At 57.1% G+C, this 18,839-nt stretch overlaps 1 protein-coding gene across 2 annotated transcripts in view; it reads left to right on the plus strand.

The window, feature by feature from the left end:
* Positions 1–6,196: 6,196 nt before the first annotated feature.
* ATP2B3 (ATPase plasma membrane Ca2+ transporting 3) overlaps positions 6,197–18,839 on the plus strand; it is a gene marked incomplete at its 5' end in the record, with an annotated part of 50,476 nt that continues 37,833 nt past the window's right edge. Inside the window, 8 exons of one of the 2 annotated variants that reach the window (XM_081126607.1) lie at positions 6,197–6,549; positions 10,953–11,150; positions 11,339–11,596; positions 12,001–12,126; positions 12,797–12,922; positions 16,174–16,215; positions 17,911–18,075; positions 18,436–18,650. In XM_081126607.1, coding sequence (XP_080982733.1) covers positions 6,342–6,549; positions 10,953–11,150; positions 11,339–11,596; positions 12,001–12,126; positions 12,797–12,922; positions 16,174–16,215; positions 17,911–18,075; positions 18,436–18,650 — 1,338 coding nt within the window. The remainder of the gene's footprint in view (positions 6,550–10,952; positions 11,151–11,338; positions 11,597–12,000; positions 12,127–12,796; positions 12,923–16,173; positions 16,216–17,910; positions 18,076–18,435; positions 18,651–18,839) is intronic. The other variant, XM_081126606.1, reaches the window with a different exon arrangement.

Raw genomic sequence — 18,839 nt, forward strand, 5'->3', positions numbered from 1 at the left:
TTGCCTCTCTCCACCTGCTGCTAACAGGTTTGACCAAACCCCACCGGTCTGCAGTTGTGTGGGAGTCACCCCCTGGCCTGTGGGGCCTCCTGTTCCTGCTTCTGTGGGGCCCGGCTTGGGTTCCAGGTGCCTGGAGGTGGAGAGAAGAGGGGACTATTATTTCAAGGAATCCCCACAATGAATCACATAGCTGAGCCATGGGTTCTTCTGGAAGGTGAGCCCCTGCTTGGTGGATCTATGGGGAGATGCCAAAGGGCAGTGTCCTCAAGGAGGGTGGCAGGGCATGTGCTGGGAGGGGGGTCTGCATCTCTTGTTCTCTGACTTTGTCTCAGACTGCCTCAGACTTGGCCATGCTGGGTTATGCTCCCTTTTTGCCTCAGGGCATGGTTTCCTGGGCCTGTGGAAGCCCCCGGGTGAAAGGATCCAGCCCTTACCCTCAGGCATCGGCTCATTGGCTGCGCACAGTGACTTGGAAGTGACCCCAGGAACTGGGACTGCCTGGCTTCTAGCTGGTGTTGCAGACCCAGCTTCATCCACCCTGCAGAGGCAGCAAAGGCCTCACGGTCGAAATGGGGACCCCAGCAACTGCAGACTGGTGGTGGACAGGGGCTGCCATGGGACTGTTTCCACAGTTGAGAACAGGGTGTATTTAATGCATTTCAACCTCTGACTTGGGGGACAGCAGTGGGATTTCATCCTCCATACTTTGTCCCCTTTGTAAAGGCAAAGCTGGGCAGCCCCACACGGAGCTGAGGAAGCGGAAAGTTCCTGTCTTCTGGCAGCCAAGGGGTTGATCTGCTCAGGGCATCGTGACTCTCCTCTGGAGCATAGCCAGGAGGTCTAATGATTGAACCTCCCTTAGCCCCCAGGGTGTTTGCAAGGGTGCAGTAGGGAAACATCTGGAGTGAGGGCCCCCAAAGAGGGTGCCCTGGAAGCTCCAGGGTCTTGGAGCAGGAGTTCAAGAAGGCGGAGTGAGGGGTCCAGGCAGATTAAGTCAGAATGCTGGGAGAGCACCCAAAACCTGAACAGAGGTAGCCAGAAAGGGCCATGGATGGGGAGACGATTCCTGGGTTTCTAATCACTTGGACAGAGCCACTGGACCTAGGGGCAGGAGCCCTCTGGATGTCCAGGCCCTGCTGGAGGAAAAGGTCCAGAAGGCAGTTGGAGGACAGGCCTAAACGCAGGCTACCTCTTGCAGTGCTCAGGCAACCCCTTGAGGTAGCAGCCTGTTGAAAATGACAGAGTGAGGGTGAGGCGGGCAAGGCAACCACTGCAGGGGTCTGCTCTCCCACCCCACCAAGCTGACCAGTTTGTGCCAGAATGGAGCAAATGCCAGGAGGTCCCAGTCCCGCTCTGTGGAAGTTTTCAATTCAGTTAAGCCAATTAAAGTCTGAAAGATGAAAAAGTACAGAAATGGTACATCCCTGCCCTTTTGGTGCCTATAAACCATTCTAGGCAGCCAGTCCAGGCCGGAACATCTCTGTCAGGGCTGCAGAACTGATAGGCCCACCCAGTCACTTCTGTTCTTGGTCATTTCAGTGGTGGCTGCTGTCCTTATTAATGGCCAACAGAGGCCATTGCCCAGACTTACAGAGAACCCAGGGAAACAAGAATATATGCCATTAGATCTCTACAGTGGCCAACAGTCAAAGATACACCTTGATTTAACTGATGGCTCCTGTCTGCCCTGTGACCTGTGGCCTTAGTCAAGACAAGGAAGGTTATCTCAAGCACAGTCTTAGACTTGGGAAACCCCAGATCTGGAGCAGGGACCCTGAGCACTCTGAGAGTGGCCTGCTGGGGATTGTGAGCATCCCTGCCTTTCATCCCTGCACCTCACCCTCATGCTCTCTAGGACTGTGATTCCCCCACTCCCAAGGCTCCCAGCTCCTCCTTGGCCAGCCAGGCCCCCTCTCATTCACTTTTCTTTCTTTTTTTTCTTTTTTTAAATTTTATTATTGTTTAAAATAATACAGATGTCCCTTTTTCTCCCCAATGACCCGTTCCACCCCGTTCCTTCCCCCTCCCCAGTCCCTCTCCCACCATTGTCCGTGTCCTTGGGTTATGTATACATGCACATAAATTCTTTGGTTACTCTCTCCCCCTCCACCCACCCGCCCATCTCATTCACTTTTCTAGGCTTCCGTCCTCACCCAGGGATGACCATGCAGTGGACTTCCCACCAACTCAATAACCACGTGTCTCAAAGAGCTAAGACCCAAAGAGCAGGAAATACATGCTCACAGGTTGTTGCAATACCAAGCAGAAGAAAATGGGAACAGTTATGGGATTCTAGACTTGGCAGCAATCAGTTTGGACAGATACTTTCTGGAGAACGTTCCACTTGAGTTGCCCCTCGAATTCTTTGCAGGTCATCAAATGGAGATGGAACAGAGGGTGTGCAGGGCAGGGCGCATGCAGAGTGCCCTGAACTTGAAGGCTGTTGGTTGTGGCAGGGTGAGCAATGCCAGTGCCATGGGCAGACCAATGTGGGGCGCTGTTGAACAGCCGGAGCTGGAAGGCCCTGTGAAGGAATGAGGCTTTTTACTTAACGGGGAGAGAGGGGATTTTCTGGAGGCCAGTGCAGCGTGGAAGCAGAGAGACTGACAATGCCTGAACCAGGGAAGGTAGTGACCCAGAACACAGTGGTGACAAGCCATCCAACTGGACAGAGATTATTAAGTGGTAGATGGGACATGGGGTCTGCTTGGTGGGGGATGAGGGAGAAGAAGCAGGCCACACATGCAAGCAGGGTGCCAAGGGATACTGAAGCATGGAGGGGCACAGGGCCAGCAGAGAGGCCATAGTGAGGGGCAAAAATGCTTTCTGCCTTGGCAGAAGGCCAGGCATCACCTCTCTGCCCAGTCTCCTTATCATCAGTCACTGTGAGCCCCCATCAGCCACAGCAATGACAGCTCACCAGTTAGGAGCAGCTCAAGGACCCAGCATGGCTCTGTCTGGGCTGCTATTGCTTAATGGAGGGCATGGCCACACTGGGGGCAGGGGCAGGGCGTTGGAGGGGGAGGACGGAGCTGGCCTTGGGTGAACCCTGGAGGGGTGGGGGGTAGGGATGCCATGCTCCTGGCCTACAGGGTACCCTGCCCCTAGGAATGGGCATTTCTGTTGAGCCACTGGGATGAACCCCCCTAACTACGCACCATTTACTCTGTCACCCCCAGAGCCCACCAGTGCCATGTGGCGGGAGCCAGTGCTTTCCAACCAAGTGTTATTCAAGTGGGTGTAGATGCTGAAAAGATAAAAGGTTCCAAAGGAACAAAATCTTCCATCTGCTTCCCTTTTAGAAAGAGCCCCTATAGAGTCCTTAGGTGGCTTAGTGGGGGTCACACAGGCACACAGCTGGCCCCTGTTGCCTTGGCCACATGTGGAAGGTCTCCAAATGCAGACCAATGACCTACCTACCAAGGGCATCAGAGCCTGCGGTGAGTGGCCACCACTCTCTTCAGCCAGTACTGCCAGGGATGGCATGACTTAGGGACTCTGCTCAGGGACAATTGACTCACGTTTATGCCAATGCCCCTGCCACCTGGCCCCAGCACTCACAGGACCAATTGCTTGGTCCTCTCCTGGCAACCCTGCCTGCCTGGGACCTGGAAGACAGCTGAGCCTAGGAAGCCAACTCACAAGGGGGTTTGTGGGTCTGATGCTGGCTGAAACCCGTGTCTGCCCAGATAAACCAGACCCTGCCCCCCCCACCTCCAGCAGCCAGCAGGCTAAGCAAAGGTCTGGAGGGGGGAGAAAAAGCTGGGGGGGACAAAGGCATGGGGCATGGGTGGAGATGCCAAGTGAAGCTGTCTGCAGAGGGCCGAGGAGTGCAGGTGACAGTCTAAAGCTTCCATCACTGTCTCCAGCGGGTTCCTGGGCCCACCGAGGCCTGTGGTCAGAGGCAGAGACCTGGGTCCTCATGGCTCTGCCACCTCAACTCGAATGGCAGAGTGATTCCTGCCATGTCCTACCTGGGTGGGTAGGGTATATTCGTACAGCAACCCAAAAGGAGCCCAACCTGCCTCATATACCACAAAAGCTTTGCTTCCTTCAGATCCCAGAGCTCTGCTGCACCATGCATCTTTGAGCTCACGGCTTATCGCCATTGCTCCTGCCCTCACCCAGAGAGGCTGAATGACCCACAAAAGCCCCCACCCCTTCCCCCTGTTTCTGCCTCTCCAGTCTGTCTTCAGCCAGTAGCCCTCTGATAGGTGGTGACCCATGTCAGGTTCACCTTCCCAGGCCATCCCCTAGTCCTGCCCACCAAGGGATCTGCAGCTCCCTTCTCCCACCAACCTGTCCCATTATCTGCCTTCTTCCTGCTGTCAGAACACTCTTTCCTCCAGAAGAGTGGCTCACTCCACCACCTTGTTCTGATCTTTTCTTAAATGTGCCCCTTCTAAGAAGCCTTCCCTGACCCCTGCACCCAACTGAAACTGCGCTCCCATCGCTCTGATACTGGTTTCTCACCAGCAAGGCCTGCTATGTACCCATCTCCCAGCCAGATGGAGAGTGTGGGAATGCATTCAGTCCTGTCCACCCTTCTGTGCCAGGTGCAGGCTTGTAGTAGATGTTCAGTAAATATTTGTCAGATGGCGAACTGGAAGGATGGGCAATGGGAAGATGTGTGGGTGTGGGAGAGGACGGCACATTTGTGGGTCTGCCACTTGGTTCCTACATCTTCCAGCAATGAAGGCTTTTAAAACATGGATAGCCATTTTCTGAGGTGCCTCTCTATTTCCCAGACTTCTCAGGCAAGGACTGTCCTAGGTACACGTGCTTTTTCTTGACAGGTGGGGCAAACATCTGGAGGAACTGGGGCCGCCATCATGTTACAAGCCCCCTGAAGGTTGTGGTGCATTCACTAGGCTCTGAGTGGTGGGCTGGGCTCTCCTGAGAGCAGCAGGACATAGGGCTCTGGGCTATTGTGTTTCCATGGGAGGTTCTAGATCAGAAATCTGGATTGGAGGCAAGTTCTGCCTCCAAGAGGATTCTCCTGAGCCAGGAGCTTCCTCAGAGGTGAGGGATGAGGCCCAATTGATCCACGTTGCCAGGAGGCCTCTGCTGGTGTGAAGACCAAGGTCTGGTGTGCACTGAGACTACTTCAGTCCTAGTTTAGCGTATGGCCTTGGGGGATGCTTCCACTCATGCGCAGGCAGGCTGCAAAGCCAGGAAAGAAAGGTAGAGAAAGACCAGCAGGAGAAGCTAAGGGCCTGGGACAGGCAAGCCCACCAGGCTCAGCAAGCCCTTGTCATATAAACCGCCAGACCCTGTGAAGACCGAGGGCGGGGCAGCCCAGCCAGCAGTTCCTTGGGCAGGTGTGGGCAGTGGCAGTGGGGTATGGGGACAATGAGAAGAATGACAACTTCATGATGCTCTGCAGAGGAGTGAAGGTGGTGTAGCCAAGGAGTCAGCTGGCTGCTCTCTGTGTGTGGGTTGGGTGGGTGGCACTGTGCTGTGGGGCAGGGCAACAGAGACCTGTGGCTGCTTTCCAATTTCTCCTGTGTGCCCTGTCCTCCACCCCTTCCCTTCCATTCCCTTCCCTCCTTCCCCCTTCCCTCTCTCCCTCCTTCCCTTCCCTGGCCCTTCTTCTCTTCCTCTCCCTCTCTTTCCCTCTCTTCCTTCCCACTTCCTCTGGGCCTCCTCCCTTCTTTGCCCCCACTTCCCAGGTACCCACAGGGCAGCAGAGACACCCTGACCTGACACCCAGCTGGCCCTGTCCAAGGCTTGGCCTGCTCCCTGGATCCCTGTGCATCACCGACCCTGAAACCGTGAGCTGTGAGCGGCAGAGGCTGAGCCAGGATTTATAGCATGCAGGTCTCACAGGGCGAGTCTTAATCAGGCAAGAGCCAGAGCAGGACAGATTGAACGATTTGCTGGAGGAGGGGCATGGCCTTGAGAGAACCATGGCACAGCTAACCCACCCATGCCAGGGCAAGACCCTCACTAATCAATCCTGCCCTCCCAGCTTGGGTGCTCACAGTGGCAAGGCTAGGGGTGGCCTGACAGGTGAACCTGGCAGGGTAAGAGGGCCACTGACCCAGACTGGGGGATGAATTTTGCACTTAGTGAGTCATGACTCGGACTGAGTCAGAGAATTACAGAGAATGATTTACAGAGAATGTTCTAGAAGAGTGGACCTCAGTTTTGTCTCAACTGTGTCCCTGACTTCTTCTCACCTCCTCATCCCCAGGTGTCTACACTTGACCACTTCCCTGCTGCCACCACCTCCGCTATACCTTCCCCAGGCACTGGGACCTCAGGTGGCCACCTTCCCTTAACTGAGGCTGTACCTGTGAGAAGGCCCAGCACCCTCTCCTCCCAGTGCAACAGGCAGGATGGGTGACATGGCCAACAGTTCCATCGAGTTCCACCCCAAGTCCCAGCAGCAGCAAGAGGCCCCACATGCAGGCGGCTTTGGGTGCACGCTGACTGAACTGCGCTCCCTCATGGAGCTCCGAGGGGCTGAGGCGCTGCAGAAGGTCCAAGAAGCCTATGGAGATGTCAGCGGGCTCTGCAGGAGGCTGAAGACCTCGCCCACAGAAGGTAAGTCTGCCCATAGAGACCAAGCACAGCTATCTGTTCACAGGAGACTCTGAACCATGTGCCACCCAACACTCCTCTTGGCTATCTAAGGGCATCCTGAAGATGTTCCCTACCCCCAGGGCAGGCTGGGTCAAGGGCTGGGTGGTGCTAGTGCAGCAGCTTCCTAGAGACACTCTAGACCATGACCATGCCCTCCCAGGTAGCCATTTTCCCCTGAGCAGGAGATGGTCTGCATGGGATAAGGAGGTCACCCTCTGAGCAACCTGCAGTCTTCAAGGAGCTGTGGCCGGACCCCTGCACCCACACCTTCATAATCAGCAGCTCCTTGCTCTCGTCTCTTCTTCAGAATAATATAAGTCTAGGAACAGAAAAGGGGAAGGGAGGAGGCAGCGCCAGGCCAATGCATGCAGGCAGGATGGCCTCTTTCTGCGTGTTCCAGGCGCCCCGTGTGCTCACCCCTCTGTCCAGTTCAGCAGGACTAGAAGAGGAAGAAGAGGTTCAGAGTGTGGGCCCTCTGAGGGCTTGGGTTGCAGGAAGCCTCTCCTTGGCAAGGGAATAGGTGGCTTGGGGACAATGGGACCTGGGAGGGTGGTACCCAGAATGCTGAGTGGAGGTGGCACTGGTGGCAAGATGTCCCAAAGAGGTGCAAGCTTGAGGCAGTGTAGATGTGAGAAGATCTGCCACAAGGAGCCTCTAGGGGACCTAGGGAACATCCTGTAGAAGGTTCTAAGAGTAGAGGCCTGACTGCCATCTTGGGTTCCTGCCTCTGCCCTGTGGTCCTTTTCCCTTGATCCAGAGGCAGTCTTCTGCCCTGCCCTGTACCAGCCTCCCCTAGTCCTTCCTGCTGGGTCTGCTGGGACACCAAGACCACCAGGAGCCAGGCTTGGCCCCAGGTTCCAGGAGCTGGAGTGTTTTCTGGCCCAACTGGCACCTCCCTGGCAAGGATGCTGGAGCTATCCCAGCCCAGTGCCAGGCTTACTCTGGCCAGCGCTAATTGATCTCATCATCTCTGCTCTCAGCCCTGGCCATTGCCTTTGTCTCCTGCTCCCTGGTCCCATCTGTCTGTGGATGGCTTGTGGGCTGGAAAGGGAAGTGGAGATGGCCCACCTGGGAGGAAGTGGGCCCAAGGGCCAGGTGAGAGGGTGCCCACCTGACCAGGTCAGGAACTCCAAGGTGGGTGGGCTTCCCTGGACTTCCTGTGTCTCTCTTGGTTTGCACTTTAAAAGGCCCAGCCTGATACAATGTGTCACGGGGGCAGATGGTTTGACTCAGGGCCAGAGGATCTCTCTCCTTCCCTCCTCCTTACCTCCCCCATGATCTGGGGCCATTTAGCCACAAGAGCTCAGGCCTCCCCCAGATAAAAGGAAGCAGATGGACTTCAGCTGGCAGCTCTTTCCTCTGCCTGTCAGGCTTTGTTAAATATTTAAAATGTCAAGGCCCCTGGGAACTTGCCTGATTCTGCCACAGCAGCTCTGGAGCACACCCGGTGCTTGTGGAGGAGCAGGCATGGAGAAAGGCAGGTGTCCAGGTAGGTGGCCCACCCCCAATAGAAAGAGCCAGCCAGGCCTGGTCTGTGTCCTGAAGGATGAGTGGTACAAGGACCACCCCTCCCCTCTCCAATCCCTGGAGCCCTCAAGGTCTGGGCACCAGGAGTGGTTGACTCTGGCCCTCCAGCAAGTGTGGGATCTTTGAAAACCTGCTGACTTAGTCCCCAAGTTCTCACCCAGACCCTCACTCACTCTTGCTCAGACAGTGGACTCATCTCATGGGAAGGATTAGCTGTGCCCCAGGCCTTACACCAAACCCCTGGCAAGGTGGGCAGACTGGCCATGCTGGCAGAGTGGTGCTTTGGGGAGGGTGGGCAGGTATATGGTGTATTGGGAGAGGGGACTTTTAGCAATCCGAAGAATTCCAGAAGCCAAAGAACCTGGGTCTTAGGCCAAGCTCAGTGGTAGGCCTGCTTGGGGGACCTGGGTCCTGGCCCTTCCCGTCTGGCCTCCACTGGCAATCATGGAAAGGAGGGGGCAGATTAGCCTGGAACCACACGATGCGGTCTTAATCCAATTCCAATGGCATCTGGCCTCTGCTCTGGGCAGGGCGCCCATCTGTGTCCATGCCAACTGGCGGCCCCGCACCCTGGACCTGGGCTGCCCTTGGGGTCCTGCTAGGCCAGGGAATGCTTGGAACCAGAGGGGCTGCAGCTGCCTCCCCACACTGTGAGTACTTTAGTGGCAGCAGCTGTCAGGACCCCAGAGCCCACAGGAAGGTCAAGGCCTCCAGCTAGTCTAGGGCAAGGGAGAGAGAAGCATTGCTGCAGCATCAAGGGCAAACCAAAGCCAAGGGACAGGCTGAGGGAGGGAGGGATGGAGAGAGGAAGGGAGAGAGGGTGGAAAGGAGCTCCTGGGGACTAGGCCCCTTGAGGGCCCAGCTTCCCTTAAGGACAAACTGGGTTTGTAGGGCAGGGAAGACAGGATGCAGCTTCAAGTGGCACCACAGACCATAAGCTCTGGGGGGTGGGCATCCCTCTCATGGACTCCAGATCAATGTCTTTTCCTAGGGTAGGGGTAGGGGAGACCTGGGTGCCTGGGTGCCTCCACAGTCCTGACCCACCCTTTATATCTTCTATAGCTCACGGACACAGGCCCCAGTCAGGAGTGGGGCACAGGCCCTCGGCTCCGTCCCTGGCCTTTAGGAGCTGAGGTCCTGAGCTTCTCCCAGACACCCAACTGGGAAGGTGCAGACTCCAGAAACTTGAGCCACAGCTGGCCCAGCACGATGAGGGGGAGAAGGGCAGGGACAGCTGCGGCTCTGCTGGGAGGGGAGGACAGTATGTGGTCATCGCCTTGCTGAGGAGACGTGCCAAGTCAGTGCCGGCTGTGGGCTTTTCCTCTTATCAGTCCTTCCACCTCCAAGGGGCCCCACACTGCTCCTCCCCAGAAGCCTTCTTTCCCTGCCCAAGGCACCCACCCTCCTTCCTCCCAACTCCTTCAGCGCCACACTTAGCATTTCCTTGTTCTCAAGTCTTTTGGGGCCTGGTCTGGTATGCCTTCCCAAACTGCCTGGGAGCACCCTTCTGGGCAGCCCCTGTCCCTCAAAGAGACCTTGGGAGTGGCCACTACTCAGGGCTGAGAACTGCAAGTCGCCATCTGTCCACCAGGTGTCAGTGTGGGCCTGGCTCTGGGGAAAGAGGAGAGAAAGGCTAGGGGAAAAGGGCAGCGCTGGGTGTGGGGAGCACCGCACAGATGAGCCTGGAAGGAAGCTGAATCTTGAGGGTTGAGGGTGGGGCAAGGGGACTGTGTCATCCTATCTACTTGCCTTTGGGGAAAGTTGCCAAGTGGGTGTCTCGCCTTGGGAGGCAGTGGCCTGGACACCAGTCCCACATGGAAGCCTTTGGTACTTTCATGCATGTGCCTGAGGATATTCATGCTCTAGAGTCTAGAGCCAGAGGCCTCACATAGGCCTGGGTAGGAAGTGGGTTGTCCCAGGAAGAGAAGTAAGGGCCCAGCTTCCAAATGCCAGGCTAGCTCCTTTGTAGCCCTTAATTCTCAGCCCCTGTGTCGACCAGGCCTACCTTCCCTCCCAGCCCACACACAGCAGCTTGTCCAGTGTGTGGAGGTGCCTCCCAAGCTCTAGAACCATCAGGTCAGGCCCCTGTCAGCTTCTCAGCCCACGTCACAGTGCCCCATCTGCTCAGGCTGCAGGGGCTTTCACACTGGGACTTGTTTCTCAAGTCTTCACCCTCCTTGTCCTTTGCCTGGTGGCCTGAGGACACCATGGCATGAGTGTGAACCATTGACGATGCCACTAATCTTATAGACGTACAACAACTGCCGAATATGCAGATGCAATGGGGGGGCCTGTGGGCAGGGCAAGGAGCTCACATCCTGTCCTGCCCTTTATTGTGTCCACCAGCTCAGGGATGGAAGTTGGAGCTGCTTTGGGGTTTGGAAAAGGCATTAGAAAGGAAACAGCTGTCTCTGGAAGGCAGGGCATGAGAGCACAGGGCTGGGAGTAGTCTCTGTACACCTTCTAGGCATCATGGGTGCCAGGCCCTTGCTCAAGGGCATGAGCAAGACTGATGAAATCCCTTCAGAGGGACCCCCTGTAGTCCCTAGACCTCCCCAGGAATATCAGGAGGATGGTCCAGCCCTTCCTCATGCTAGGAGCTCCACATTGTCTAGTGGTTACATGTCCACGCTATCCGGGCAGCTGGAGGGGCCACATCGGCACTCCCTCACACATACCCCAAGGGTTGCCAGGCCAGTGCAGTGTCCACCTTCCGATGCTTTCAGTCCAGAATGGGAAGCAAGCTTGCTCGGGAGAAGGGGAAGGAGCAGGGCCACGTGGGGCGGGGCTGCGGGCTGCCCTTCCCATCACCTCTGCACCTCCACTCTCCATTGCAGGCCTGGCAGACAACGCCAATGACTTGGAGAAGCGCAGGCAGATCTATGGGCAGAACTTCATTCCTCCCAAGCAGCCCAAGACCTTCCTTCAGCTGGTGTGGGAGGCCCTGCAGGACGTGACCCTCATCATCCTGGAGGTGGCCGCTATCGTCTCCCTGGGCCTCTCCTTCTACGCACCACCTGGAGAGGAGAGCGAAGGTGAGGGGCAGGGCCTGGAGGGCCAGCAAAGGGGGGGAAGGGGGGCAGCGCAGTGGAGCTGGCAGCAGGGGAGGAATGGAGCCTGAAATGAGGAAGGGCCACAGGATGTCCCCACTACAGCGGCAGGAAGGAGCCAGCTAGAGTGACTCCCCTGCGCCCTCTGTACTCCCCTCTGTCCTTGGGCACAGCGTGCGGGAATGTGTCAGCTGGGGCAGAAGATGAAGGGGAGGCCGAGGCTGGCTGGATCGAGGGGGCAGCCATCTTGCTGTCTGTCATCTGTGTGGTGCTGGTCACGGCCTTCAATGACTGGAGCAAGGAGAAGCAGTTCCGAGGCCTTCAGAGTCGTATAGAGCAGGAACAGAAGTTCACAGTCATCCGGAATGGACAGCTCCTCCAGGTCCCTGTGGCGGCGCTGGTGGTGGGGGACATCGCCCAGGTCAAGTATGGTGAGTGTGCCCATCACCACCCACTCCGCAAAGGGAACTCAGCTCTCATTTCAGGGGTGGCGTGAGGCAGAGGAGACACCTCCCCTCCCCCAGTGCAGGCCTTTTCCCCAGGAGCACGGGTGCTCTCACCTATGGGAGGTTGGAGGTGGGGATCATGGGCAGGAGGCCCCAGGAAATAGGCTGTCCCCACAGCCTGTCAAGGGCTTCCCCAGCACTGCAGGACACTTCTGTTGTCCCCACTCTCTGGGAGCTGGACCATAGGGCTAGGGGTGGGTGGAAAGGAGGAAGCTGAAGGAAGAGGGCCCTGCATCTGACGGGACCTCCCCTGGGTGAGGTAGGAGGCAGCAGGGAGGAAGGCCGCCTGGACCCATAGCCTGTGGTTCTGGCTGCCTGGCCGGCCTTAGGAGACCTTCTGCCTGCCGATGGCGTGCTCATCCAGGGCAACGACCTCAAAATCGACGAGAGCTCCCTGACTGGAGAGTCAGACCACGTGCGCAAGTCAGCCGACAAAGACCCCATGCTGCTCTCAGGTGAGGCCTCAGGGCACTGGCCCAGCCCTGACGAATCTGGGAGGTGGCTGGCCACCATCCTCGGACCAGCCCAGCATGGAGGAGCCTTGGAAGATATTTGGCCCATCAACCCCCACAACCAGCAACCCCCCCAATAGCCCTTCTGGTGATGGAGTCTGAAAACTTCACCCCCTTCAAGGTCAGAGCAACCTATGGAAGGCGTGGTGGCGGCGTTCCAGCCTCAGGGAACGACATGGGCTTTTCCAACCCCAGAGGACCTTGAAGTCCTGAAGGAAGCCCTCAGAGGTGGGAACTGGCTCTGGGTCAGCACAGTGTTGTGCTCCAAACCAGACCCTTAAGAAGAGCCAGTGGGGACAGTGTTCCCTTTCCAGAAGGTTCTGTCTTAGCCCAGTGTTTATCCCAGTGGCAAATGCAGTGTACAACAGAACAGAGAGGTTGGAGGCCCCAGGTGAGCCTTGTGAACAGTTCAACCCGTGCCTCTGAGACGGGAACTGCTCCAACCCAGGGAGGAGGCTTTGGTCTAGGCTGAGGGTCAACATAGCCTCCAGGGACCTCCAGATGCTGAGTCCCTGCTTCAGGAATTCCCAAGACAGAACCTGTAGGTGCTGAGCATGCCTCCCACCTGGCAGTGCGAATCTCTGTCTTGATCTCTCTGTGTTGGCTGTGCCAGGCACTCATGTCATGGAAGGCTCTGGAAGAATGGTGGTGACAGCTGTGGGTGTGAACTCCCAGACAGGCATCATCTTTACCTTGCTTGGGGCTGGCGGAGAGGAGCAGGAGAAGAAGGATAAGAAAGGTAAGGCCGCACAGACCTCAGGTTCCCAGCCCTGATAAGTGCCGGCCCCTCTTCCACTCAGCTCGCTTGCTCTTCTTTGCCTGCCTGCTGGCAGTTCCCCACTGGCCCAGTCCCTGGCTCCAGCTCTAGGAGAGAAAGCCCTCAAGAGGTGGGAGGCCATACCCTCTCTTCTGATTCCTTTCAGGGAACCCCCTTCTGGGGTCTTTGCCCCAGAGCCAGCAGGGCAGACCCCCCAGTTCTGTGTAAAGGCAGATTCCCTCAGATGGCTGTTCCCCAAAGGCATGTGTGTGCCAGGGTGAGGGGAATGCCCTGCCTTGGCAGGAATGGGGTCAGAGTGACAGGTGCTTGAGAGAATGCTGCCTACCCTCAGGGGTGCTCAACCACCATGGTAAAGTGCTGAGGGTCCCAGGCCAACATGGCAGCCGGGAAATGCAAGTCATGCAGCCCGAGGTGGAGGGCTCCAGAGCAGAAAAGACCCAACAAAGGATGTCCGGGGCCAGAGGAAGCTGAAATGGGCAGGGGTCTTCACTCCAAGGGAAAGCAGTATCGAGGGACAAATATCTTCTGAGAAGCCAGCTCTGATAGCCACCCTGGCCTCCCTGCTGCCTTCTCTTGCCTTTGCTCTGAGCCCCAGGCATGGCCAGTGCCCCCTCCAGTCCTCAGAACAGGGCTTACAAAGCTACAGAACTGCCCTCAGCACCCGCACCCGGCCCTGGTCCTTCAGGTCAGGGCCTCATTCTCTTCTATGACTCAGGCCTGTGCCTGCTCACGACTCACCATTCTCGGACCTGGGGCTCCTGGTCCTGTAGTCAAACCAGGTGGGGAACAGAATTTTCTAGATGTGTGCCTCACCACTGAGAGAACCTACCAGCGTCTACTAGAGGTGTAAACAAACCGCACACATGTGGGTGGAAGGAGTGCTCCAAGCCTGCAACCAGGGCCCCAGAGTCAGTGAGATGCTGGGGCTGGTGAGCTGGGCAGGGGACAGAGGGGTGCCGATCACTGGTCCTACCTCAGTCAGTGAAGGCCACTGGGCCTGAAGAGCAAGTGGGATCAGTCTACCCAACCCCAGCAACACAGGGACAGGTCAGCATAAGGACATGCTAGTATCCCCAGCCCTCGACCACCCTGCTCCTGGAGGTGGTGAGGGAAGAGATGGATGAACTGCTTTTGCCCAGAAGCAGTGGGCCCTGTCTCCTGGCACCTTCCAGCTCCTGGCTGGCCAGGCCCACCCTTCACAGCCAACTGGCACTAATGGACCCTCTTCCACCTTTGCCACACTCAGCACCCTCTCCCTGCAGAGCTTATCCCAGTGTCTCTCCACAGTAAAGTCTCTCCAGGGAAGCCCACCTGACTTTGCCTGGTGGTCTTTCATCAACGACCTGGTAGCTAGTTGGCAAGGCACCCTTTCCACACTCCTTCCTAGGCCCCCCTTCTTTGACCTGGACAAAACCACTCCAACCCCTCCCCCCAGGTCCCTCTCCCCTTGCCCTTCTCCAGCACTCCAGGCTGGGCTACTTAGGAATCAGAGGGGGCACCTCCACCAGCTGGCTTCCTGGAAGAGGGGAACCCTGAGGGGACCCTGGAGGGGTAGCAGAGCTGGGCAGGCTCAGGAGAGGGAGCAGCAGCACCCACAAGCCCTCACTGACATCTTAGCCCAAGGACCAGACCACTGTGGAGATAAGAAGGTGGCCGCTCCCAGTGCCTCCCCCAGCCCTTGCTGTATCCTGACTGAGTCTATCTGCCCAGCACTCCCTGCTGCCACCCACTTGTTTCTTACCTTTGGGCCTTGATTCCAAGTCATCTTTCTCCTTAGGGTACCTTCCCCTCCTTTGGCTCCTGTGCCTCTTCAAGCTGACCACAGTCTTCCTCTTCCTGTAGTGCTCATCCCAAACCTCCCTCCCTCCCCCACAGGCCTCCCCTGGCCCTGTCTGCAGCCTGGGTCCTCTGGGCCCATTCTTCCTCTGGGCCTCCACAGCCGCACTGCTTCCGGCAACACCCCCTCATTTCGCTGTATTGTCACCATGTGTCTACAGGTGTCTCCCCTCCCCACAGAAGCTTCCTTCACCTCTGAACCCCTCTGCACCTTCTCAGGGGTCCTGGGCAGAGAGGATCCAACCCACATTCCACTCTGCCTTGCAAGGAGCCTCCCCCTCCTCCTTGGGACCCCCAGACCAAACCCTACTGCCTGGGACCCACCTGGCAACCTGTGTTCATGGATCCCTAGTGACATAAGCTATTGGGTGGCAGCTGACAGATCAGCCCACAAGCCTCTCCTGCCCCAGGTCAGTCATCTCTGGGTCCTGCCAGCTCACATGTGGCCTCCAGGAGGAGCTGGGCTACAAAGCCAGGCCCCAAGCACAGTGCAAGGCTCCCTGCTGCAGTCCCCTCACCTGTCAGGTCTCCTGGGCCCTTCCAGAGTTGCAGCCCTTGGAAACCAGAGACACAACCAGCACTGTTTACCTTGACCTTGAGAAGTCTGTCATTGCACAGGACCTGACACCTAAGTGCAGGCTTTGGTTGCAATGAGCACATTCATGTAAGTTGTTGGCTGCAGGAGCTAGAGGAGGCAGGCTGGGTCTTTGCCCTTGGGTGCACCCACCACCTGATCCCTCCACATAAGTCCACCTAGGGTCCAGCCTATTCCATGACTCTGCTGCTCCTTCCAGCATAGGTGCCCAATGCCCAGCCCAGTGCCCTGAGCTGGGCGAATTCCTAGAGTCTCTTTTGTCCCTCAAAAGTACAGAGCTGGCTATGAGCCAAGCTGCAGAGAAAGCACATCTCTAAGCCAGCAGGCATTAGGAACCATCTAGCTAAACTACTAGCACTGGTTCTGTCTGGGGGAAGGCACATCCTGACTGCGAAGGCCTGCTCAAGGTGGCAGAGCTGAGACCAGATACCTGACAGCTCTCACTCCCTGTGGTGATGGCCCTCCTGGAAACCTCCTACTGCCAGCCACATGTGACCCAGGGTCCATTGAGGGTTGGCTTAGGGAGTTCAATGGAAGGCTGAGGTCAAGGCCCAATGGGAAGCCCAAATACTCACAGCGCCTATGTGCCATGTGCTGGGAGGTGACGAAAGGGCATCAATGTGAGCCTGAAGAGGACAGGGCCCTCCTCCCCTCTCTCCTGCCTTTCCCCTGTGCTCGCTGCTGGACTGGCTGTGCCCTGCTGTCCTATGTGCATGTGTGTGTGCCAGGGCCATGTGGGTGTTCTCAAGTCTCCGTGTCTGTCGTTCCTTTTCCATTGTAGGCAAGCAGCAGGATGGGGCGATGGAGAGTAGCCAGACCAAAGGTAATGCGCACCCTGCACTCAGGATGGGGTGACGGATGGAGGGCACGACTCAGGGTGGGGGGCTGCCTACCTCAGTTGCAGGAGCAGCACCTAGAAACCAGGTGAGTGGGCAGGGCAGCCCCCTGCAGACCCTGCCAGGAGTGTGCAAAGATCACCTGTGAGCTGGCATCCCGGTGAGGAAACTGAGGCTCAGAGAGGGTGACTTGCCAAAGGCCTAATCAGGCCTGTGGGTTTCCCAGTTCAGCTGCCTTTCTGCTGGGCAGCTCTCCAAGGGGCCGAGACCCACTCTTCTCTCAGCCCAAATGCCTGGTGGGAGCCAAGCCTCTGTGGCCAGAATGAAGGCTTATCAGCAGTCATTCATAGGCACCAAGGATTCAAGGGTGGATAAAGCACCATCTCAGCCCTCAGGACGATCACAGTCCAGATAGATGGCCCCAGGGGTGGTATTAAAGTGCAGTGTGGGACCCAGGGACCAAAACAGGGTCAGACAAGAAAATAAGAATTCAGAGCATAGCTGGGGTTGGGAAAGCATTTGGAACAGGGTGACAACCGATGGCTAGGGTCTCAGGCTGGGGCAAGGAGTGACAATCAGTGGGTCAAGAGGCTCTAGTGGCACAGCTGAATGAGGCCTTGAGTGTTGCTGAGGCCATGGGGTCTGGCCTGAGGCCCGTGGGAATAAGCCTTTGGTGAGTGGTCTCAGGCAGCCAAGGGAGAAGGGATGAGTAGGAAGACTGGAAGCAAGAAGGAGCAGCAACACAGCGAGGTGGCAGGAGGTGTGCAAGGGTGGTGTCAGGAGCACCAAGAGCCCCATTGGGTAGGGACAAGAGCAATGGAGTCAGAAAGATGAGTGGCAGGGCTGAGTGCCCCCTCTGGGTAAGCAATGGGCAGGATCACTTGAGGCAGTGTGGTTGGAGACCCTTAAGCCACAGAGTATGTGAGGTGACAGAGGTGATGGAGGCAGGGTAGGAGACACACCACCATCATCACCACACCAGGGGTAGCATGAGGAGTGCAGGGCCACTGGGGGAGTCATGAGGAGGCTGCCTGTTCCAGAGAGAAGGCAGGGAGGTAGCTAGAGGAAAGTATTGAAAGAGTAGTTCCATGGAGAGAGGGGTGCAAGGTTTGCCCAGGGCAGCCCATTTGGGCAACAGCCTCTGGCAACCAGGGAGCAGGCTGAGAGCACTCATGGTGATCTGAGTCAGTGCTGGAAGTAGGGGCTGTCAGGAAGAGACAACCTGAGCAGGGAGCAGGAGAGGAGAGTGCAAGGGCTCCTGGACCTCCCTGAGAGGAGAGGGGAGGTGGCTTGGACACTGGTGGGCCAGTGAGTCAGTCAGCTCAGGGCTCTGGAATGTTCTTTGGGCCCCAGGCTTCGGCTCTCAGGTATTGAGACTTGGGGCGTTACAGGACTTGCTGCCCTGTCTGTGTGCCCAAGTTACTTGTGCTTGTGTCTGTCCTCCCTTCCCTGTGAGGCCTCAAGAGAACCATCTCCATCCCACCCAGGAGGGCCTGGGCTGCCTAGGACAGAGGAGAGAGAGGAGAAAGCCCCTTGTCGTGTCGTACTCAGAAATCAGAGAAACTCCCTGAACCCCGTGCCCTCTTGTATGATGTGGCATGTCTTTCCCTATGAAAGACCCTTGTAGCTGTCACTCCAGCAGCCAGGCCCTAACCTTGACTGTGGGGCTCTTCTGTGTGCAGCTAAGAAGCAGGATGGGGCAGTTGCCATGGAAATGCAGCCCCTGAAGAGTGCAGAGGGCGGGGAAATGGAGGAGCGGGAGAAGAAGAAAGCCAACGTGCCCAAGAAGGAGAAGTCGGTCCTGCAGGGCAAGCTCACCAAACTGGCTGTGCAGATCGGGAAAGCAGGTGGGGGCTGCAGAGGGGTGGCCCAGGGTCCCCATTGGGCAAGGAGGACACCAAGTTTCCTGGACATGAGGCCAGGCCATGAAAAACAAGTGGGAAACAGATGTGGCAGATGGTGTGGGCCAGATAGCAAGGGGATAGGCCAGTGAGCTGATGGCCATCAGGGCCTGGTCCAGCCCTTCTGGCAAGCATGGATTCTGAACCCACCATAAGGCCTGGGACAGGGGCATCTCCCCCAACTCAGCTCAAGCTGGCACCAGCTCCAGTGTCCCTTACCTCTTCCCTCTTGCTCTCTCCTTTTCTCACCCCTGCCAACCCCCATTTCTGTCCCCACCCTCTGTTGCCTCTGTTGTGGCTGGGCAGGGCTGGTGATGTCCGCCATCACCGTCATTATCCTGGTCCTCTACTTCGTGATCAAGACCTTCGTCGTGGGTGGCCGGGTGTGGCTGGCAGAGTGCACACCAGTCTATGTGCAGTACTTCGTGAAGTTCTTCATCATCGGTGTCACTGTGCTGGTGGTGGCCGTCCCGGAGGGCCTACCTCTTGCTGTCACCATCTCTTTAGCTTACTCTGTCAAGGTAATAATACAAAACACAGTAGTAGGACTAAGAATCTGTGATACCAGGTTACAAACCCAGAACTGGGGTGTGAAGCCGGTAAGCATCTTGAACACAGTGAAGACTAGAGAAAATTTGGTATCTATCACTCAGGGTCAGAGCAAGGGAGCCTAGCTGGGACCCAGAGCCGAACTCGGCCATCCTCCCCCA

The sequence above is a fragment of the Miniopterus schreibersii genome (genome assembly GCF_964146895.1).
Source record: "Miniopterus schreibersii genome assembly, chromosome: X".
Classification (NCBI taxonomy): domain Eukaryota; kingdom Metazoa; phylum Chordata; class Mammalia; order Chiroptera; family Miniopteridae; genus Miniopterus; species Miniopterus schreibersii.